This window comes from Leopardus geoffroyi, chromosome C2 (genome assembly GCF_018350155.1).
Source record: "Leopardus geoffroyi isolate Oge1 chromosome C2, O.geoffroyi_Oge1_pat1.0, whole genome shotgun sequence".
NCBI lineage: Eukaryota > Metazoa > Chordata > Mammalia > Carnivora > Felidae > Leopardus > Leopardus geoffroyi.
Window position 1 is genome coordinate 106,747,188 of NC_059333.1, and position 24,622 is coordinate 106,771,809.

Consider the following 24,622-nt stretch of genomic DNA (forward strand, 5'->3'; position numbering starts at 1 on the left):
CCACATCTGTCATGAACCATTTTTACATCACAAAATGCAAAATACTGAGCACTGATTTACTAGATGAGACCTGGGAAAGAATTCGTCATTTGATTTTTCCCCTAAAAGAAAAATTGGCTCACAGTAAGACAGGTGACAGTTCTTTGCAGAGCATACTCAGAACTTACACATTTTAGAATCAAATCTTAATATAACCTAAGCAACAAAGAGAAAACCATAATGAAATAGAGGATGAAATAAAATAGAAAAACAAAAGAAATCTCAATGATGGCTTTCTTAAAACTCAGATACTTTTCTTGGCTAGGAGACATGAATTAACTGTTAAAAATAATTATGATGTGTGTAAATGTATAAAAGGGTTCACCACATAGTAAATGCTCAATAAATGGCACTCTGATTAATTTTAAGTACTTCATGAAACACATTTTTGTTAAGCATTTTATATCTGATCTGATTTTCCCCCTTTCAAAAGCTTGCAGTTACACTAAAATGGTATTTTTTTTAATATAGAATGTATAGTACAGAAGAGTTTTGAATTCATTATTTCCTTGACTTATCTGAAATCTGCATTAGTCATTTTTTGGTAAATTTCTTTATATAGTGTTATTTTACTCATATTAAAAGAAAAAAGACCTATAATTTCCCTTATAGGAAAAGGTCTACTATCATTCCAATTTTTTAATGGCTTAAATTAAAAAATATTAAGAGGTGATTAATAAAAAAAACCTCATTACATGATTCTGCTTTAGGTAAATTACTGACAATTATTCTAAAACCACTGAAAGAGAAACTGCACACTTGATATATAAACAAACATCCAAATCTTATACACTTGTCAGTCTTTCAATAATGAAGTCTGGGGAAAAATAAATTCACAGACACCCAAGTGAATTGGCAACTGTAAGTGACAGAAGCCCTTCTAAATCCTCTGTTTACACTGGGGATTAGTGGAGTAGATTTTGAGTTGCAAACTGAACAGTCCATGGTCAAGGGAACCTGCTCCCTGTCAGCCCGCAGGGCATAAGGACAAAGCATGGTCCTGGTAGGAAGTGACCCATAAACATATTCCTACCCAGGATTTATACAAAGCCAGTCTGCCTCACAGAAACTCCATATGACCATTAACTGGCCTGCATGGCCTGCCAGGAGGCCTAATTACAGGTCTACAGAGCCCAATAACAAAAGCTGAAGGGCTTTAGCCTAGGGATGATCTGCTTTATACTGACTTGAGAGAGTCCATATAGAGGACCCCAAAGAAAGAGGTTTAGCTTTAAAATTCTCCCCAGAGATCCAGCATTGTACTCGAGTCTAGAAAGCCCACATGCAACATACTTCAGCTAGGCTTAAACATACCACCCTCTCAAAATTAACATTCAACTACTGTCTGCTTAACATCTGCTCAAACATGGCAAGTTGCTGTGATATTGTTAGACTCTAGCTGATAGCTTTCTTCTTACCAAATATTATTAAGGATAAATAATAGTCATTCAAATATAAATGTGTAACCAATGCTAAAACAAATAACTTATGCTTTTTAAATGCAATTTACTTAATGATTCTCTTTAGGAAGTACTACTTTACATCTTTTGAGTTAACACAAAGCCAAAAATCATGTCCATTATTGGAAATTGGATGTTAAATTAACATTATCAACTTGATTTTACATAAAAGCTAATAAATTTTATGTGAATTTCTGAAATTTGTAGAAACCGTATTTGATGAAAAAAAGGTTTAACCAATGCTCAAGTCAATTAAACTATTTAAAGTTTTATTCATTTGTTTCTGTTTTTACATTTGCTGGTAGGAGGAGAATGTTTGGCTCAATGTCTCTTCCTTAACTACATCATCACTGTGGTGATGCCATAAAAAAACTACTCCTACTCTCTAACGATTATAGAACCCTCAGTTACATATTAGGTGCTGTTCTAGACACTTTATTACATTAATTTACTTAGTTCTCATAAAAATTCTAAAGGTACATATTATTCCCATTTCATAAATGAAAAAAACTACAGTCCAGCAGGCTTTACCGACTCTCCCATGGATTTACAAGTAAATAATGGAGCTGGGAATGGTACCCAGGCCATCTGACTTGAGAACTTAACTACTACACTATACTATATTGCCTTTGATATCAATTGCTAACATTTACTGAATACTTACTATGTACCAGGTACTGTTCGAAGTGTTTTACAAATGGTACCTCATTTAAGCTCTTATAACAACAAACCCATTAGTTATGTACTATTAATATCTCCACTTTATAAATGAGGACACTAAAGGAGACTACCAAAGGAGATTACAGGGGAAGTGATCCGCCAAAACTCACAAAGTTAGTTACAGAGGCCAAGTATGAATCTAGACTGCCAACATACTATCAAGCAGAAGCCTACATGGGCAAAAAAGAGGTATGAAAACTATTTTATGAAATACAAATTAACGTTTTAACACTTGCTCTGTTTTTTAGGTCTGCCCAACATGAAAAATTTTCTCACAATACATCAGCCTATTTCTCAGAGTCATAGATTGGTGGTCAGAAACTTACAGAGCAAAACCTCTCTGCTGGTTTTAAGTCAGGGTAGCAGAATGGTTGTCTATGCTCCTTGGAAATGGTGCTACATTTTCATGGCAATCTCAGAATCAGAAATATTTACAGTTAGACTGGACTTTAGAAAAGCACTGGGAGTTCTAAGATCACATGCCTATGAAGAGAAAGGGTTAGGAACAGGCTTCTAGGTACTTAACGGGTAGCTAAAAGCATAACGTCTAAATTTAACATGGAACAGAAGAACTGGGATGGAATGAGGCACTTATGACTTACTCCTAAGCATAGCTCCTTCCCTGGACATACTGTGCCCATGTGTGTAACTCATCTGTGTTTCACAATACGTAACCAGCTTGTATCCCAGCAAGGGTAACTGAAATGCAAGTCCCTAGTTAGGCTGAAGACCGAAACATTGGTGATTATACAACACTACCCTGGGTTTTTCAAAATTATCAGAAATTTTGCTATTATGAGCACTCTTAACAATTATGAAAAATAACATTTTTCTGACTCATACTTTACTAATTCTTATTATCAATTAGAAAAAACTCATTTCAGAATCAAAGGCTTACATGAGGATAGAAATTATTTTATTTTAAGGTAACTATAGCACTACACCTAACAAAACAGAGTATGTATTTGGTAATATTTTCCACCATCCTTCTTTCTTCCCAACATAACTTAGGGATTTAAACTACGGATAGAAATAGCTCAAGAGTCAGAAATCTCTGGACTTGAGTTCTGGTTCTGTCATTCACTAGCTATGTAGTCTTTTACAAATCATTTATGCTTTCCAGATATTTGTAAAATGGAGTTAATTAGCTCTCCATGCTGTGATGTGAGTCAAACAATAAAAGATTTATATGAAAGTGCTTTAAAAACTAGAAAGCAAAACAAAACGGGTTGTAAACATTATTCAGAAAATGAAATATTACACAGAGATTTTCTGATAAAGGTGATTTACCATTCATGCACTAAAGGAAATTGCTATTTTTTCTTAAAACATTAGAGATATAATTTTAAAGGCTGCTTGTGTCAATAACTCTATTAAAAGTAAAATATTAAAAAGATTTTAGAGAACGTGTCTTATAACCAGGTTGTAAGAAGTGTCATCTTTTCATACTGATAAAAAATATTTACATTTTGGAAAAAAATTCTCTCCTCTAAATTCTTCTTCAGACCTACAAACACGTATGGCATAAGATGCTACTGTGTTTTTGCAGAAAACCCAAATAATGTTTGGACTGCCACTAACATGTCAAACACTAGTGAGAGCAAAAGAGACAAGTCTTATCTTCCTTCTTTCTCCTCTGTGATAATCATGTTTCATTATCTTTTCTGTCATGCACTATCTTAAAGTTTAAGATTAAAAAGTCAGATTATTGGCCAATATCTTCTACTTTAGAAGCCAGATAATTTCTTGTGTATTTATTTTAAATCCATCAAACTGGTTAAAATGAGCATAGCAGCATTAAAAGGTTTAATTTTCAGTTACTTCCAGATTATTTGTTTCTTCACGATGACCTGTTCACCAATGATTAACAGCTGGAATCTTATTTGGCATAGTACCACTCACTACAGGTGCTGTTAAAACTGTTGGAAAAGACTTATAAATTTTAGATCTGGTTCCTGGTCTTCATCATGTTCATTATTTCATTGGAAAAGTAAATTCAACACTTATGAAATAATTAAATATTAGTATCAGCCATATGTAAGTAAATATCAGCATAAATGGTATGCACAAACAAGGACAGAAAGATTTCAAAAAAGAAGAGAAAGATTATGTGCTGGAATGGTCACAAAACTCATGTGGAAATTTTGAGATTCGTTTTGAAGTGCTTAGAGGTGGAAGAGGAAAGAGGAAGTCATTTCCAGAAGAGAAAAAAATCATGAGCAAGGATTCATAGGTAGAAAAGAATGAGTAACTCAAAGAATAATAGAAGAAGTTCAGAAATGAATTCTAATAAATACAGAAAAATCTGTGGCTCCACCATACAGAAAGAACCTTGGAACCTTAAACACAGAAGTGTAAAATTGATTTTTTAAGCCACTGAGGGCCAGTGACTAATTTTGAGCAAAGTAATATCATCACCAAATGGTGGCTGAGAAAGAATCATTTAGCAGTGGTAATCACAAAAAACAATGTGGAAATAAACATTTCCTGGTGGCTACCATTTGCCAGGCTCCAAACTAGGTGCTTCACGTATCATATTTATCTTCAAAAAAACCCTACAAGGTAGTTATTATCCTCCCCCTTTACAAGTGAGTAAATTATGGTACAGAGAAGTCCCCAAAACTAAATACTTTCAAACAGACAACTTAAGTGTGTGACAAGGTTTAGTTGAAACAATAGGGGACTATACTCATATATTGCTGATGAACACGTAATATCCTTCAGACACTGTGGAAAAGTTTGGTGGTTTCTCAAAAAGTTACACATAGAATTCCCAATGTACACTCCTAGGTATATAACACCCCAAATTACAAACAGGTACTCAAGCAAGTACATGTATATGCATGTTCATAGCAATACTATTTACAACAGTCAAAAGGTGGAAGTAACACAAATTTCCATCAATACAAATGGATAAATAAATGGTGTACATGGAGACAATGGAATATTATTCAGCCATAAAAAGGAATAAAATACTGACACATGCTACAATGTGGCTGTACCTCCAAAACATTATGCTAAGAAGCTGACACACGAGGCTATACAGTGTGTAAGTCCATTTATATATATCCAGAATAGATAAATCCACAGAAACAGAAGGCAGATTGGTGAATGTCAGGAGCAGGTGTCCAGGAGTGGAGAGAAACTGCTTCATAGGTAAGAGGTTTTACTTTGGAGTGTTGAGAACGTTTTGGAAGTAGAGAGAGGTGGTAGTTATACAGCCCTGTAAATGTATTTAATGCCACTGAATTGTTCACTTTAAACAATTACGATTAATTTTATATTAATTTTATGTGAATTTCACCTTAATAAATTACTTTTTTTTTTTAAAAAAAATAGAGAACTATGGCAAACTAGAAAATACACACGTCTGTCATGTTCCATTTCTTGTTTTTAAACTATGTTTTGTAGAACCAATAAACATCAAACTGCTCACAAACTGCTCAAGGTAAGTAGTACGAGTAGGCTTAGAACTCTTCCACTATTCGCTACCATCTCTGGAGAAGAGAACTGAAGAGACCATTGGGAAGTTAGGGATTAACCTCTGGCTGGTAACTTTGGCATCTAGACTAAGGAGATGGCAGTGGGAAAGATAATACAGGGATACATATAAAAAATGTTTCAAAATAAGATCATTCATTCTAGGTGAATGATTGCCTAGTAAGAAGTCAAAGGTAAAAATTTCAAAGTTTTGTATCTTAATAAAGTGAGAGAATGGTAAAAGCATTTTTAAAAAGGAAAGGAAGAAAGCAAAGGGTTAATAGGATTGACTCAATATCACAGGTAAGCCATGAGCTGAGGTTATAACTTAAAGATTGAATCTTACAAATTTATACAATTCTGCAATCTTCTGTGTCCTACTGCCATTTGAAAATGACAAAAAAGCAATCTTAGATAAAACCTTAACTTCACATCACCTCTGAACTAAACGTTAAACAACAGACACGAAAGTTGGTTTTAACTGCAATTTAGTAATAGACATGAGAAACGATTCTATCTAAATCTGAAGATTTAGCATAACAAAGTACAAATATATGGTTTAATGTATAAAAATATGGTCGTAACAAATACAATAAAATCTGTGACTTCAAATTCACGTGTGGTATAAACCAAACATGCATGATACCTTACATTTTGCTTAAATATTATTTTTACTCATACATATGTCTTTCAAAATCATACCACCAGTAATTGTTGCCAAATGTTCTAAACATATTTTAATTCCAAACCAATAACATTATTAACATTCACTCATAAATCAATGACAATGCAATGGTTACATATTGCATTTTCTGGGACCTATAGTTAGAATAAAGGACTAAGCACAGCAGGACTTCTTTATAGACCAACCTTATCTACCAGACTATAGTAATTATAAAGCTGAAATGAATCCTGTCTCAAGAATCTAACATACAGCCTTAAGTCTTTTCTTGTACTCGATTTTATGGCCCCAAAGTCAAGGATGTTTTCCCTGAGAACTCAAGTAAACTTCAATGTGACAAAATGGGTGCTACCAGCCCTTCCTGTCCGGGAACCTCACTCTTAGGACTAGGCTGGATTTTAACTGCAAGATTTCCGGAATGAGCTCAAGTTGGTCTTATTCCCCCTTCCTTTATTTTATTTATTTGCTTGCTTTGTAAGTAATACAGTGAACACCTTAAATTCTTCACTGAAGGAAATCTAGAACTTTGATAGTAAGTTCTAGATTTCCTTATATGCTCCTCTCCTATCCATCTATCTACTTCCCCTCTTCAAGGCCACAAGTTCTCATTAAAAGCAATACTGGATGTTTCTCAAAGGGGTATAATATGTTATATCATATTATAAAGCAATATATTCATAGAATTGGCATCAAAAGGCCAAGTTTACTTAATCAGTGGAAACATAAAGTAGCACAGTCCTTTTATAAAAGCAAAAATGCATAAAAAGCCAGTCTAAATATTAATACCCTCTAACCTTATAAACTCATTTCTATAGTAATCAATCCCAAGAAACCTATCTAAAATATATAAAACACAATTTGTAACAGGATGTGTACCACAGTGTTATTGATAAGAGGGAAACGTTGGGGACAACACGTTATTAAGTACAGAAGAAAATTATTAAGTAAATAATGCTACATCTAGCTAATGCATTGCTTATCCAGACTAATGTAGGTTTTTTAAATTTGTAAATTGTCATAATATTTTTAATGTTTCTCAAATTCACGCAACCTAACTCTTTATCGAAAATAGAATTTAGAGGGGCGCCTGGGTGGCGCAGTCGGTTAAGCGTCCGACTTCAGCCAGGTCACGATCTCGCGGTCCGGGAGTTCGAGCCCCGCGTCGGGCTCTGGGCTGATGGCTCAGAGCCTGGAGCCTGTTTCCGATTCTGTGTCTCCCTCTCTCTCTGCCCCTCCCCCGTTCATGCTCTGTCTCTCTCTGTCCCAAAAATAAATAAACGTTGAAAAAAAAAAATTTAAAAAAAAAAGAAAAAAGAATTTAGAAAGTTAAATTAAAATATGTGGGGTGACAGCTGGGACCAATATAAGTAAGTTCAACACTATGAAGTTTGGACCCTAAGATCTGTTTTATAATAGGCTTCAAAATCCTATTACAAGATAAAGATAACTGTACAAAACTATGAAATGAAATTCTTTATAGTTGTATTAATGGAAACAAATATTTTCTGAACTAAGCACCATAAATATTGTCTTTAAAGCAGAAGTTTGTCCATACTCAAATTATGAACTGGCAGTAATTTTTCAAAGCAAAATGCTACTAAAGAATTAAAGAATCAATGTATATTATGTAAATGATAGAGAATCATATTAACTAGCTTAATCTTACAGCATATATGAAAAACCAGATAGCAAGCAAAATTATAATACTATGTAGAAACTGTAATTTCCACATAATTAAAGATAAAATGAGTACGATTAATACATAAAATATAAATGACTTAATATTAAAAAAATTATTTTAATGTTTATTTATTTTTGAGGGGGAGACAGAGTGCGAGCAGGGGAGGGGCAGAGAGAGAGAGGGACAGACTCCAAAGCAGGCTCCAGGCTCTGAGCTGTCAGCACAGAGCCCCAGGTGGGGCTTGAACCCACAAACTGTGAGATCATGACCTGAACTAAAAGTCAGCTGCTTAACCAACTGAGCCACCCAGGCTCCCCTCCCTTCATTTTTTTTTTAATGTTTATTTATTTTTGAGAGAGACAGAGTGTGAGCAAGGGAGGGGCAAAGAGAGGGGGAGACACAGAATCCAAAGCAGACTCCAGGCTCAGAGCTGTCAGCACAGAGCCTGACGTGGGGCTCGAACCCATGAACTGTGAGATTATGACCTGGGCTGAAGTCGGACGCTTAACTGACTGAGCCAACCGGGTGTCCCTGAATGACTTTTAAAGTAATATGGAGAGTTATAAAGACTCACAAATATTATTAAGTTTTATCCTTTTATTATAAGTTACTTCTATTAGTGATTTAAGAAGCTAGTATATCATGTGTTCCCAATCTTTAGACTGTAGACACTCTGGGGCTAATGCAAGAAATCCCTGAATCAATATGCACATATGTATTTTCTCAATCAATGAATACTAAAAATACAACTACTATTATTTGGTTGGTAGTCTGAAATTACTTTTATGTTAAAATAGAATTCTCATTTTCCAATTGGAAATTATACACTCTTTACAGATCTTTAAAAAGGAAATAATTATAACAAATATGTACTACTTTGGTTATATCATTCTAATCCTACCTCATGCTTACTCTTGACAACTTGTTTAAATATGTAACATACATTTTGAAAAGCATGTTAAGATTCAAAATAATATCAGTACTTAGAAAAGATAACATTAATCTTTTACATTTTTTAAGAAGGTAAAATATTTAATGTCTACATGAATCTGAGGATTATGTATAAAATCAAAGTCAAAGCATTATTGTATCATTGAAAAATAAGACATACAGTATTTTAACATTAGATGGTATCCAGAACAGTTCATTGAGTTAGTCCAATGGAACTGGAGTAATTACTAAATTATACTTATCTTGTTTTCCTCAACAATGAAAACCTTGATCTAAAACTCCCACTTTGTACAAAAGTTAAACCAAAATAGATCATAGTCTTAAATGTAAAAGTATAAAACTTTTAGAAGAAAACACAGGAGGATGTTTTGTGATGTGGGGCTAAGGAAGAATTCTTAAACATGCCACCAAAAGCACAGTCCACAGAAGACAAAAATCAATAAATTGAACTGCCTCAAAACTGAAACTAATATTAAAGTCAATTTTATAAGTAAAAATATAAAGAATGACCTTTTAGCATTATACTCCATACAGTAGTCGATACTTCATATAAAATATGGCCATACATATAACCCAGATTTCACAAATTTATGAGGACATATGAAAACAGGTGTTTTTTTCTTTGACCCACCTGTAAGCACGTCAGTATTTATTTAGTACGTTTTCATTTAAATAAAGTTAATCATGAGCACTTACCAGCAGCTTCAAGAACCAGCTGTAGTCTGGCTTTGGCCTGTTCGGCTGGTGGCTAAAAGTCAACCATAAAAGATATTTACAGGTCAGTTTTAATATATGGAGCTTTAAATTAATGTATTACTATGCAAACATCAGAAAATTTAGAAGACTTTATCATGACAGATATTAATATCCATCCAACATCTTAATAAAACTCCATCACAGCAGCTCTACCAATCTACTCTCTCACTGTAGTAATTGAATCACACTTTTCATTAACATGATGGAAGAATGAATTTTTCTTTTTTTTTTTTTTTTTTTTACTGGAAAAGGTTTTGTTAGTACCCAACATCAATCTGCAATAGTCTAAATCAGCACCTAAATCAGTACCGATCAGCAATAGTCTAAATAACTACAATTGAATAATGAGGCAAAACCTCCATATATTTAAAAACATATTATCAAGCTCTGGTTTTTTTTTTGCATATGGAAACATGCAAAGTGACCTATCGGAATTTAAGTAACAACTTGATATTTCAGGCAAGTCATATCCAAAAACCAAATTTTTTTCTGCTTTCCTATTTGAAAGGGGCAACTGTGATGATGATGTGATTTACAAGCTTTCAATTCCTACCAAATGTCCTCAAGTTATTTTCTCAATGGACTTTGATTCAACACAGTTGATAATGTTGAAATTAACCTTACTTGCCTACCAGTGACCTTATTTTGAGATTTTAGGATTAATGTGTTGATGGTATCTAAGATAACATGGGTTGTAGCAGGTTATGAGTTATGAATTTTCATGAAGGACCTGTTAAAAACTTTTGTTAAGTTTAGTTAGTTATTTTGAGAGAGAGAGAGAGAGAGAGAGAGAGAGAGAGAGAGAGAGAGAGAGGATGAGCAGGGGAGGGGCAGAGAGAGAATCCCAAGCAGGCTCTGTGCTGTCAGCATGGAGCCCAATGCGGGGCTGGAACCCACGAACCATGAGATCATGACCTGAGCTGAATCAAGAGTCAGACACTTAATCAAATGAACCATCCAGGCACTCCATAAAACCTTTTTAACACTTGAGACTATACTTCACCATATATTTATAAAGATGTCAGCAAGTGACTAAATATAAATAACCTCATATATATATATATATATATATATATATATATATATATATATGATACCATCATTTGAGAATTAACATTTTATAAGATATATTTTTAAATTTCTCTGTGAAAAAATGGTTTGAATGAAAAGACTTACATAATTGGATATAGAAAGAAGATGTCTAAGAATTGTTAACCATTTGAATGGTGCCTCTGAATAAACTGTAAGAAACAGGATGGAAGAGTAGTAGATAAAACAGGAGGAAAGACAGGTAGAGTCTTTCATATCCTAGAACAAGGGGTAACAAACTATGGCCAGTGACCTGGTTTTTTATAAATAAATTTTACTGGAACACAGACATGCCCATTTGTTTACATACTGTCTATAGGTGCTTCTGTGCTTAGTACACCAATAGCAAAGTCAATTTTTTGTGACAGAAAACTTCTGGTCAGCAAAGCCTAAAATATATACTATCTGGACCTTTAAGGAAAAGTTTGCAGACCTTACCATAGAAAGAGAGACTTAGGAGAATCTAAAACAGTGGTGTGACGAGATGACATCTGTACTTCCATAAGTCATTCTAGCAATAACTTGATGATGAATTGAAAGGAATGTGACTGGGGGTGAGGAGTGCAGTCAGGAAGGAATTAAAGAATGCCAGGTGACAGATGATGAGGGCCTGAGGTGGAGCAGTGGTGGTGAGGCTGGAGAGGAAGAACTAGATTTGAGAAATAATTAACTAGTAACATGAAAGGACTGACTGAATAGGAGAGAAGGAGGAGGTGACAAAAACAGTACTTTATGTCATATGTTAGTAGAGAAAATGTACATATGGGAGCTTTATGAAGTTACAAAATGTTGAAAATATGTAACATCAAGTTAAACTATCATAGCAAAATATCAATAGAACGTGTGATATCTACTATACTATACAATAGAACGTGTGATATCTACTATACTATACAATAGAACGTGTGATATCTACTATACTATACTATAATCTACTATACTATACTATAATCCAAGAGTTATAAACTAAACTGCCGATGGGGGCCAAGCAGTTAATACAAATATGTATGATGATGAGAGGCAAAAGACACTTGGCCTCAGTCATCAGAGAGTATTGTGAGGTTGCAGAACAGTGGAGCACATGGCCTAGCGAAAGGAAGCGGCTAATAATCAGCACCTACTCACTGCTGTCATACAGAAATGCAACCCAAAGCTACGAAATTTCTTGATTTTTCATGAGACTTTAAGTTCCCATAAAGACCAATACTGTGTGGAACAAAGAATACTTCTAAAAGCCAGGTTCAATCCCAAAACAGTTTGTGACCTCTGCCATCTACTTAATACACATAGTAGAAACGTGACACTGTGCAATATAACATAACTAGAATGGCATGAAGGAAATGATATTCTGACTAGCAGGTCCCAAGCAAGCTAAGAATTATGAAGCATACATTTCAGAGTGTCCTAGGAAGCAGTGTCCTTTGATAGAAAAATGTTAGGCACTTTATGGTGAAGATATTTCATGGGGAAGTTTCATGTATTTCACAAGGGAAGATTATTTTTAACAATTAAGAAATATTTAAGACACAGAAAAATACACAGAATGATGAATACCCACATCCAAGAAAAAAATTAATATTGTTGTAGTCTCCTACCGTACAAACCCCCCTCCATGGCGGCTCCCTCCCTCCTCCATTTATAACCTCTGTCTTGAAAATATGGTAATTACTATTCCTAAAGAAAGATGATTGATGTTTCTGATAAAAACACCTGTTAAGACATATTTATATTTTCATTAATTTCTCTAACAATCTATAATATAGGATTCATATTCAAAGATAAAGAAAACCAGTTTAGTAACTTGCCTCTACTATACATGACAGATTGAAATTAAGACCTTCTGACTCCAAATTTCAGGATCCTTCTAACTAAATCACTAGGACAGTCATGAAGTCAAAGCAATTAATTCCATAGATATAAAAGCAAAAGAATGAATTTTTAATTCTGTTCAAAAGAAAAATCTGTCCAAAATAATACATTTGTCCCAGCAGATGGAATACGAGGACATTCTAAATACATTTGCCTATACAAATGTAACTTGCAAAATTTTATTTGTGAAATACAGGGATCATCTTCAACTGTGGGGAGAAATACATTGTTGGATTCATCAGACTTTTGAAATTTGTATTTTATAAATATTTTTATTCTTATAAATATTAAATATTAGGTATCGTCATACTAACTGGTTTAGAATGAAAATATCTTTATGGGCTTGGGTTCCAAAATTTCTAATGCTTTACTTATTTTAGAGTATATTACAGTTCAGGGATTAGTGTGAATTCCATCTAAAATTGGTTTTATTTTATTGATTTTTTATTCAGATTTTATTCAGAACCAGAAATCAAATCTTACTCAATAAGCAATAATATAACACCAAATAGAAATGCATGTAATATAGCAATTTTGCAATGTAAGAATTGTAAAATGAGGGCATAATTAAGAACACAGTTTCACAATTATATTGGGTGAAACAAACTTTTGGATAAAAAATTGTATTCCATTAAAAAATAGTATTCCATTGAAAATAATATTCCTCACATCAAATTTAGTAGTGCATAATTAGATAAACAAATATTACCAAAACTGAATTATGGAGAATATAACTGTTGTCCCCTCAAAAAATTTTAGCATTAACATTAACAGAACAGTAAGAACAGTATGAACTTATGCTTCTTTTTTAAAGGTATATTAAAGTTAAAACATTATTATGGTATTATATCACAAAAAATAAATTAGTAGGTATTGTACCATAATTTTAGCTTACTTAAAGAAAACTGTACTTCTGCTAGAAATTCTTATATAGGGCTTAAAATTCTAAATTAGTAGTGGTCTTTTGGATGCCTAGGTGGCTCAGTTGGTTGAATGTCCAACTTCAGCTCACAGTGCATGAATTCAAGTCCCACATGGGCTCACTGCTGTCAGCGTGGAGCCTGCTTTGAATCCTCTGTCCCCCTCTCTGTCTCATGCTCTCTCTCAAAAATAAACAAAAACATTAAAAAAAAATAGTGGTCTTTCAGTGGGGGAGAAGGGTTTGGTAGTCTTTCTGTTGCCGTGAATTCTCCAGAACTACTCTGCTCACTTCCCTCCCCTTGATAGCCACATATACTTACTTACTCCATTTAGTTACTACTCCTAGTTTTATAGAAGACTACTTTCTTAAGATGAAACAAATGCTCCTGAAACTGAAAGCTAAGTCAGTCACTTGATGGCTGTGGAGGTGACTATCTTCAATGTCTAGACTTTTTCCCTTGACTTTGGACTTACTCGTATTTAGTCCAATCCCCTGAGTTCCTTAAAGACACCATGTCTAGAATCTCAAGATACTGCCAAAACTAGCATTCCAAACCAGCACAATCTCTTGAGCCATGAATATATATATATATATTCAAGAAGCAGAGAAGCAAGCCTATCCTTACATAAACCAGTTTATACACTAAACTATTTAAACTCTTTGTTCACCCTTCACATTTCCATTCATATTCAGCTCCCTGAACCCCTGGCCACCACTATGGAAATTCTGGGGGCTGATGAAACAAGAGCCATTCCAGCTGCCAACAACACTTTTGGGTGCTGTTAAGAACAGGGAAGTAAAAAGTCTGAAAGAAACACTGTGGCTGAACTAAGAGAGAACTCAAACTTGGAAAATAAATTAAACTAGCAACATTATGCAAAATCAAAATTAAGGCTGGATTATACGGTTTTCAGCTATCTCTCTCATTTTAAATCATCATATGCTCTTTTTATATAAAAAATAACCAGAGAGCAAATTCTGGAAAGATGGTAAATAGGTGTTTACTCTGTAAGAAATTACCAAACTGTGGGGCGCCTGGGTGGCTCAGTTGGTTGAGTGTCCGACTTCAGCTCAGGTCATGATCTTGCAGTCCCTGGGTTTGAGCCCCATGTTGGGCTCTATGCTGACAGTTCAGAGCCTGGAGCCTGCTTCAATTTCTGTGTGTGTGTATATGTCTCTCTCTCTCTCTGCACACCTCCCACCCCAGCTTGTGCTCTGTCTCTGTCTAAAAAATAACCATTAAAAAAAATTAAAAGAAAAAAAATTACCAAACTGTTTCCAAAGTGGTTTTATATTCCCACAAGCAGAATTCTAGCTGTTCTCCATCCTTGTCATGACATAGTACAGTCAGCCTTTTTGATTTCAAAATTCTAATAGTGGTTTTAAGCTTACTGTGGTTTTAATCTATGTTTCCGTAATGATTAATGGTGTTGAACGTCTTTTCATGTGTTTGTTATCCTTATTTTTCCTTGGAAAAATGGATGTTCAAAATGCCAATTTTTCGTTGGATTGTTTTCTTATTATTGAATTTTCAGAGTTCTTAATTATAATGAAAATCATTTTTCATACAATGAGGCTTACACATCATCTATACATACATGCATGTGCATGCATATACACACTAAATTACATATTTATATTTATTTTCTGAATAAAGCTCCCACTCTCATTGAGTGGCTTATTTTTTCATCATCTTAAGAGTATCTTTCAAAGAAGCAGAAGTTCTTAATTTTCATGAAGTCCGACTCATTAATTTCTTCTTTTATGAATCATGCTTTTGTGGTATTATATCTAAGAAATCTTTACCTAACCCCAATTCATAAAGTTCTGTCCTGAGCTCATACCTAGAAGTTTTACAGTTAACTTAATTTCTATATAAGTGCAACACTGAAAAACATTAAAAAATTGTTTTGATATATTGTCGCGCAATAGTTTCAGCACCATTTGTGGAAAAGACCATCATTTTCCATGCAATCATCTTTGTGCCTCTGTTAACAATCAACTGGATGTATATATATCTGTCTACTTTTAGACTCCCTATTCTGTCCCACTGATCTGTCAGACTTAATACCAATACCGCCCTGTGGTATTGCTATAGTTTTACATTAGCTCTTGATTACTATAGTTTTGTATTAGCTCTTGAAATCACGTAGAATAAATTCTCCAACCTTTTTCTTCATTTTCAAAGTAGTTTTGGCTCTTCTAGCTCTTTTGCATCCCCTATTTTATTTTATTTATTTATTTTTTGCAGCCCCTATTTTAGAATAAGCTTATCTTATTCTAAAAAATAAGCATCCTAGGATTTTGCATGGGATTGCACTGAATCTACATGTCAATTTGGAAGAAAGGACATTTTAACAGTACTACTTATTTAACAATACTACCTTTTAGTCTGGTATATTCTTTTCCATCATTTTTGCTTCTTGGGGTTTAAATCTCAAATGTGTGCGTGTGCATGTGTGTGTGTATGTGTTTAATAGGCAGTACATAGTTGGTCTTGCTTTTTTATGCAATCTGAAAAACTCTGCCTTTCAAGTGGCATGTTTAGACCAATTTACACTTAATGTAATTATTAATCTACCACATGCTATTTGTTCTCTATTTGTCCCATCTGTTGTTTGCTCCTTTTTTCTTCTTTTTATGCCTTCTCTTAGAGCATTTTTATAATTCCGTTTAATATTATTTGTTGGCTTATTAGCTATAACTTTTTGTGTTATTTTGGTTGTTGCTTTAGAGTTTATAATATACATCTTTAATTTATCACCCTCTGTCTTCATTATATTACTTCATATATACTATAAACACCTTACAGGGGCACCTGGGTGCTCGGTTAAGCGTCTGACCGGCTCAGGTCATGATCTCATGGTCCATGAGCTCGAGCCCCGCATTGGGCTCTGTGCTGTCAGTTCAGAGGCTGAAGCTTGCCTAGGATTCTGTGTCTCCCTCTCTCTCTGCCCCTCCCCCTACCCCACTCACGCTCTCTCACTCTCTCTCAAAAAAATGAATAAACGTTAAAAAAAATAAAGAAAAAAAAACAACCTTACAATAAGATACTCTCATTTATCCCCTTCCAGCCTCTGTATTATTACTATCATTGTTGTCATATATTGTTATAAACTCCATAATGCACTGTGTTGTTTATGCTTTAAATGCTTATCTTTTAAAGAGTTATATTTATTCACGTAATCACCATTTCCAGTGCTTTCTTTTATGTCAACCCAGTATCTGAAAAGACTTCCTTTGCCATTTCTTGTAGTACAGGAGTTTTGGTGATAAATTCCTTCCAGTTTTGTTTGTCTTAAAAACACAAAACTTCATTTTGGCCCTCACCTATGAAAGATACTCTAGTAGGGAGAATTCTAGGTTTATAAAATTTTTCTATGATTATTAAAGAAAAATTTTTTTCTAACGTTTATTTTTTATTGAGAGATAGAGAGAGACAGAGCATGAGCAGGGGAGGAGCAGAGAGAAGGACACACAGAATCAGAAGCAGGCTCCAAGCTCTGAGCTGTCAGCAAAGAGCCCGACACAGAGCTGGAACTCATAAACCAGGAGATCATGACCAGAGCTGAAGTAGGACGCTTATCCGACTGAGCCACCCAGGCGCCCCTTTTCTACCATTATTTTAAAATTGTTCCTTTACTGTCTTGTACTTTACATTGTCTCTCATGAGAAATATACTTTCATAGCTATCTCTGTTCCTCATACATAATGAGTATCTTTTTCTCCTTCATGACAACAGTTAGTATTTATTTTTACTCTTTTGCTTTTAAGATTTTCTTCTCATAACTGGTTTCAAGCAATATGATTATGATATGCCTTGGTGTGGTTTTCTTCATATTTCTTGTGCCTGGGGCTTATTCAGCTTTTTGAAATTATTTATAGTTTTTATTAGAGATATTTTGGTCATTATCAATTATATTTTTCTGTTGCCCCCTATTCTTCCCTTTCCTTTCAGGATTCCAGTTACATATACACATTTAAAAAATTTTTTTGGTGTTTATTTATTTTTGAGAGAGAGAAAGAGATAGAGTAGGGGAGTGGAAGAGAAAGAGGGAGAAAGAGCATCCAAAACAGGCTCTGCACTGAGAGCTCTGCCTGATTTGGGGCTCGAACTCACAAGCCATGAGATCATGACCTGAGCTAGTCAGACACAATCAACTGAGCCTCTCAGGTGCCTCCTACATGTATATTGTATATTTGGCTACCTAACATGGTTACTACAGGTCACAAATGCTCTTTTCTTTTTTTTTTTTTTTTTCTCTCCAGTTCCATTTTGGATAGTTTCTTTTGCTATGTCTTTTAGTTCACTAATCCATATTCTGCAGTTTACCACGTCCATTAATATCATCCAGGGTATCTTTCATCTCAGACATGTAGTTTTCCTATCTAGAATTTTTACTTCTTTTATAGCTTTCATGTCTCTACTTAGTATGTTCAGTCTTTCTAGTAGCTCTCTGACCATACACAATAGAGTTAGGATGGTTCTATTAATGTCCTTGTCTACTAATACTAGGTTGGTTTCAACTGATTGATTTTTCTATTATGTTACATTTTCCTGACTTTTTGGATGCATGGTAATTTTGGACAAAATGTCGGACATCATGATTTTATTTTGTTGTGCGCTGGATATTTTTGTATTCCTATACATAGTCTTGGTCTTTGTTCCAAGACACAGTTAAATTAACTTGGAAGCAGTTTGATCCTTTCAGTTCCTACTTTGTTAGCACCAGAACAGCTGTAGATCTGTCATTAATTCTTCCCCACAATTAAGACATTTTTAGTACTTGATCAGAAGCACCATGAATTATGAGGTTCTCCACACTGGTTTTTGGGAAGAGACACTATTCCCAACTCTGTGTAGTGGCAGACAATTTCCTCTAATCATTTCAAATAGTTCTTTTCCAAGCCTTGGATAGCTTCCTCACATACATGTACTAATGAATACCTGAAGGAAACCCTCTGCAGATATTATGCAGCTTTCTCCTCTCTGGTAACCTGCCCTGTGATATCTAGGGGCTTTGGCCCCCCTGTTATCACAGCTCCATCTTCTCAATGCAAGGAGACTACCAGGGCTCTGCCTGAGTCCTCCCCCTCCCTGTGTTGTGACCTGGAAACTTTTCTAGGCCTTAAGCTGAAGCAATTAAAGGGTGCACCTCATATTTTCCCCATCTCTTAGAATCACTCTCCTTCATGTTTTATGTCCATTGTCTTGAGAGTTGTTTTCTCAAATAATTTGTCCAGGTTTTTAGTGGTTTCAGGTGGGAGGGTAAATCTCATCCCTGTTACTTCATCTTTACTGTAACAGAAAGGCTATTATTTCTTTTAATACTGACCAACCTTGTGAGGTAAAGTTATTTGTCCAAAGTTACATAGCAATTTTTCTAATGAATGTGAATAAAAATGGATTTATATATACAGATAAATCTGTAAATTCCCTTTCTCTGGACAACATCTCTTTCCTTTTCTGAGCTAATCTTTTCTTTCAAAGCTCAGCTCAACAGTCATCATCTTTCATGATGGTTATAACTCTCTGCTCTATGCTCCTATAAACCTATAAACCTATAAACATGGGTCAGCAAATTTGTGGTATAATTACTGATTCTGTTGTCTATCTTTCCTTCTTTGAAGGCTATCTATCAGCTTCTTGAAGACAATAATGGCCTTACATCTTGTATCATTAGCACTTAGGATAGTGCCTGGAATACAGTCAATGCTAAGTACATATTTGAAATAAACTTCCTTGAAAATTTTAAAATTCTCATAAATGTATAAACTAATTTGGAAGTATTAATTTCATTGAATTCTATCTATTAGGAAGTATTTGCCTAATTCCAATAGCTGAATGTTTGAGAGAATGATAACAGTGTTGGGGAAATTATAACAAGTAGTAATAATGAAACATGAAATCCGCATATAATACATTTTTAACAAACCCATTTGATAACAGAATGGCAATTCTTTTATTTTTAAGTTTATTTATTTATTATTTTTTAGAGAGAGACCAAGAGAGCGAGCAAAGGAGGGACAGAGAGAGGGAGAAAGAGAATCCCAAGCAGGCTCTAAGATGCCAGCGAGAAGCCCAACACGGGGCTTGAACTCAAAAACTGTGAGATCATGACCTGAGCCGAAACCAAGAGTCTGACACATAACTGACTGAGCCACCCAGGTGCCCCCAGAATGGCAATTTTTAAAGTGATCATATGTGCTCCAAATATATAAATGATAACTTCTATGTGTCATATCCTTCCCAGCCAACATGACAGACATTCCTGAGAAAGCATAAGCTACCTGAAAAAAATTTAACATGTTTTTTGAAAAAAATATAATAGCTATTATTTACTGTAAGCTTTTAACATTCCAGACCCTATGTTAAGCACTTTACATATATCTCATTTAACAAAATTCTCATAACAATCCTGACAAGGTAAGAACTTTTAATGCTATTTTTTAGGTGAAGAATAAATTACCTTAAGTCACAAAGATGGTAAGGTGGAAGAACTTGAATTTTACCTCAGATTGCAAAATCTATGTTCTTACCAACACTATACTGCCTCTCAGCTTGGGATCCATTTCTTTATTAACAACATTTTGAGGGAAAAAAGGAGATAAATCTAACCATTTTTAATTGCCAGGAAAAATTGTACGAAGTTAAAACTAAATTTTCTTTGGTCTTTCAGATGTTATCATTAATGATCTTAAAGGTCATGAATGCCATAGAAACCTCATTTTAATCAAGCTTTTCCAGATGAATAACTTTTAAAATATTAAACACATTCGTAGTATAGGTACTGTGCTGTTTCCTTTAAAGTAAATGCAATCTCACTATGACAGAGACACATATCAACAGCTTATCATATTTCTGGCTACATTTCATTTTAACAGTTACTATAATTCTATCTCTTAGGATCAAGGTCTAAGCTAGAAATATTACAAGTAGCTCAAAAGTAGATTTATTTTGCCTCTAGAACTTAGCACCAAGTTGGTTTAAACAAAGAGTCAAAAAGAAATGAAAAGAATTTAACCGATAACACACCTATTCTCAATAGCAAATTCATCTTACAGTTTTATCAAACATTTTCTATAAACAGCTTCAGGGTTTGCAAAAAGTTATTCCGCAGTTACTTTCTTTATTAAAAACCTGAGAAAGATGTCATTTTATACATCTACTTTATAGATGAAGAAGCTAAAGAGGTAAATCTGAACCTAAGAGGTTACAACATCCATGAGGGCCTGTTTAAGAAACTCATATTCATGACACAATACTATTATCTACAAAATGGTGCCACTCATTTACTACACAGATACATAGCCATACTTATTTGTTTAAAAATTGTCTATATCTACAAGCGGCAGAGCTGACTAGTTGCAGTAGAGATCATATGGCCTACAAAGCCTAAAATATTTATTTCGTTCTTTATAGAAAAGGCTGAACCCCAGTTTAGACTACTGCCTTACCTTTTCCCTCCTAAACACAGCTACTGAAGTCATCTTCACAAAGTAAGGTTCTTACTAAGTTGGTGTTTAAAAAATACCTCTGTGACTCTCCATTGATTCCAGAGTTAAGCATAAACGTATCACTTTAATTTTCAATTACCATCAATAACATCCCAAGCTTATTATTTTATCCTTATTTTTCAACCATTTCTGCACTCATACCCAACATTTCAGCAACAAACAGCCTCTCAGTATTTCTCAACCATGTCCTGCATCTTCCTCCCACTGCTTTTCTTATGCACAACCAACTCTGTACTTAGAATTTCTATTCCCCTATATCCTTAGTTGTAGAAATGCTGAAACATCACCATCTTTGTCCAGCTCCACTTGGCTGGAAGGATACAGTGTGAACTATTTAACAACTCATAAAGCACTCAAAATCTTTGTGAAAATGCTACAGATTACCTCTCTATTCTTTCAAAGTGAGTGCCCTCTTTCCTCCTTAGTTTCCTTCATTCTTAGCCACACCTACGGTGCCTCACCACTTAAACCACCTTTTAACAGAAAAGAACAGAATCTAATTAAGAAGAATTAGATTTAGAAAGGAAGCAGCTTTATATGAAAGCTATGTAGACAAAGTAGAAATATTCTCCCCTCTGTGGAGCCAAGATAGGTAGGGAGATAGGGGAAGAAGTCTGACTGCTGTAACACAAGTTTGGAAGCATAAAAGAGACAACAAACTCAAACAATCATTTATTTGTACTGGCTACACAACTGTGCCACTGAGTAGAAAAGCTTACTTAACATTTCCCTGTCCGGAATTGAGGAGACAACGACGACAACGACGATTATTATTATTATTAATTTGACAGCTGAACCAAGAAATTCTCCCATAGAAGGAGAAAATTAGGGCTTTTTATATGCATCAGTTATTTATGTGTTAGGCCTCTCAAAAATTCCAAAATAATTCTATGCAAAATAAATGATTTTTAGTAATTCTTCTAGACATGGCATTGAGTTTAAAGTAAAATTAGACTCAACAACACAGTTGTTTTCTATTTTAAAACGTAAAGCACAAAATAATTTTGAAGTTTCCTAAATTTTTTCAAAATGAGAGTGTGGTAACATACAAGAATAAACACTCATATGGTTCTAAACTCTGGTTTTATGATTTTCTCTTTTTTATTATCTTCATACTTTTGCTATCACAATTTTAAGTATGAGCACATCTTTTGGCCCATAAATATTAACATTTTAGGATGGAGTATGAGACATTATTTTAAACAATTACATAAACATTTTTCCTGATCTTTGTAGGATAGTTTAAAATATTACTTTCTATAGTTTAAAACCTCTGTCGTACTGCATCAGCTATTTTTTTTAAGAAACTTATTCCTCTGACTACTTTTCCTTCTGCTTCTTGGCTTTGTCTCTCTTCCTTTGTACTATTGCATGACTGCTAAGAAGGGAATGATGTTCTCTGCAGTACCAATCATCTGGAATAATCTACCTATCTATCTCTGCTTTACTGACTTCACAGAAGTTTCTAACTCCCTTGACAAAACTTTTCTGTTTTATTCCAAATTATAATTTCTATCTTTGAATGCAGTTACTTTACTTTGCCTCTAAAGGATCATTGAAAATTACTTTTTTGAAGCATTTTTGTCACTAAAAAGAGCTAAAGGTACTAGAAAGTTTTTTAAAACATGTTTTATTCTCAAAAACATTCATGCAATATCCAGTTGTTGGAACCACTCTGTTCGAAATGGATAATGATACAACATATAAAAGGCCAAATATTTTATTTATTTATGCTTCTATAAGTGAGTTATAGAAAATAATTTATTTGATTTGAATGATTTACTAAGAGATTTTCTACAAGGAATAGCTGCATACAGGGTGTCTTTCACATGTTCCCAACAGTTTTCTATGGAGTAAAGGAAAAAAAGGCAAAAGGCAAAGGCAAAAGATTGGGTGTCAGAAGAACTATATGTTAGCCTTGACTGTATAACCTCTAAGAGCTTTAGTTTCCTAATCTATGCAAGCATACTTATCACAGTGTTTTTGAAAAATAGAAAAGTATGCCCAAAAGGAGAATGGTTAAATAAATTATGGCCCAACCCCATGATGGAGGCAGCATGGTAATCTATTTTGTAAAATGTTTTAAAAGCATCATATAACAAAGGGAAATGCTAAAATCACATTTTTAGAAGAATACAAAACTATATACATAAAATGATTCAGCAAAAAGTGATTCATGTAAAAAAAATAATTCATGTAAAAAAATAAAAATTTTAAAAATAAAATGTATATCCCAGAAAGAACTAAAAAAATTATTATGGCAAAATGGTAAAAATAGTTATTTTCTTCTCTATCCTTAATCCTATGATTTCCAAGTAGGATTTTGTTGGGTGGGCCAGGGAAAATTGGTATTATGACAAAAGGAAAAAGTCTTTAAAGAGAAAGAAAAAATTAAAACTCCTTTTTTTTAAGTGTTTTTTAAACATTTTTTATTCATTTTTTTGAGAGAGAGATGGAGACAGAGCACAAGTGGGGAAGGGGCAGAGAAAGACAAAGACACAGAATCCGAAACAGACTCCAGGCTCCAAGCTGTCAGCACAGAGCCTGATGTGGAGCTCGAACCCACAAACAACGAGATGATGACCTGAGCCAAAGTCAGAGTTTAACCAACTGAGCCACCCAGGCACCCTGAAATTTCCTAAAGACTATTACATTTTTTTATAGTCTAGTATAAAATATGTTTACATCAGACATTTTAATGTGTTAAAGTTTGCTGTACAAACTGCAAGAACTATTTAAGTTTTCTCTATAATCTGACATTTGACACCCATTCTTACTACTACCATATTTGGTAAGAGGTGAAATTTATAATGGATAAATGTACTAGCCTTTTGCCTCAAGAGACTTCTGATCAATAATTTGCTTATATAATATATGAAAATAATGTAGACGATCAAATACTGATTTTTTTAGTTGACATTAGTCTAATCACAAAAGTACTTCACAATTCATAATTAATGATCTCTCCTTAAGAAAAGCCCAAACCATGGTTGTTTTAGTAATAATTAAAAAGTATTGGCATAGACTTGACTTCTAACTTAATCTTGTTATTTTTCTTTTAGAATTCTAATGTAGAGCTCAATTAGTGTACACATATATATAATGAATACATTATTTCTTGGGCTTTCATTTCATTTTAAAAATACTGAGATCCCTCTTCTTTTCTGCTAGGCTCCTCCTGAACTCTCCTGGCTGACCTAAAAAAATTAGGTAAATTAAATTTTATTTTTATTCTTGAAAATTGTTACACTAATAAAATCCGGTAATTAGAAGTACTGCTTTCATACACTTTAAAAAATACCTACCATTAAAGGGCAACTAAACAATACATTATAGTAAGTTGAATATGATAACCCCAAGTCTTTACCACTTGACTAATGACCATTTTATTTATTTATTTTTTTAATTTGACCACTCTATCAAAATGGAAGCTGATTTTTCACATTTTTTATAAG

At 33.9% G+C, this 24,622-nt stretch overlaps 1 protein-coding gene across 1 annotated transcript in view; it reads right to left on the bottom strand.

Annotated features, from left to right (window-relative positions):
- Nucleotides 1–5,550: 5,550 nt before the first annotated feature.
- Nucleotides 5,551–24,622, bottom strand: part of LOC123611328 (serine/Arginine-related protein 53) — a 250,972-nt gene continuing 231,900 nt past the window's right edge. The window contains exon 6 of the mRNA XM_045503151.1: nucleotides 5,551–9,761. Coding sequence (XP_045359107.1) covers nucleotides 9,696–9,761 — 66 coding nt within the window. The 3' untranslated portion in view covers nucleotides 5,551–9,695. The remainder of the gene's footprint in view (nucleotides 9,762–24,622) is intronic.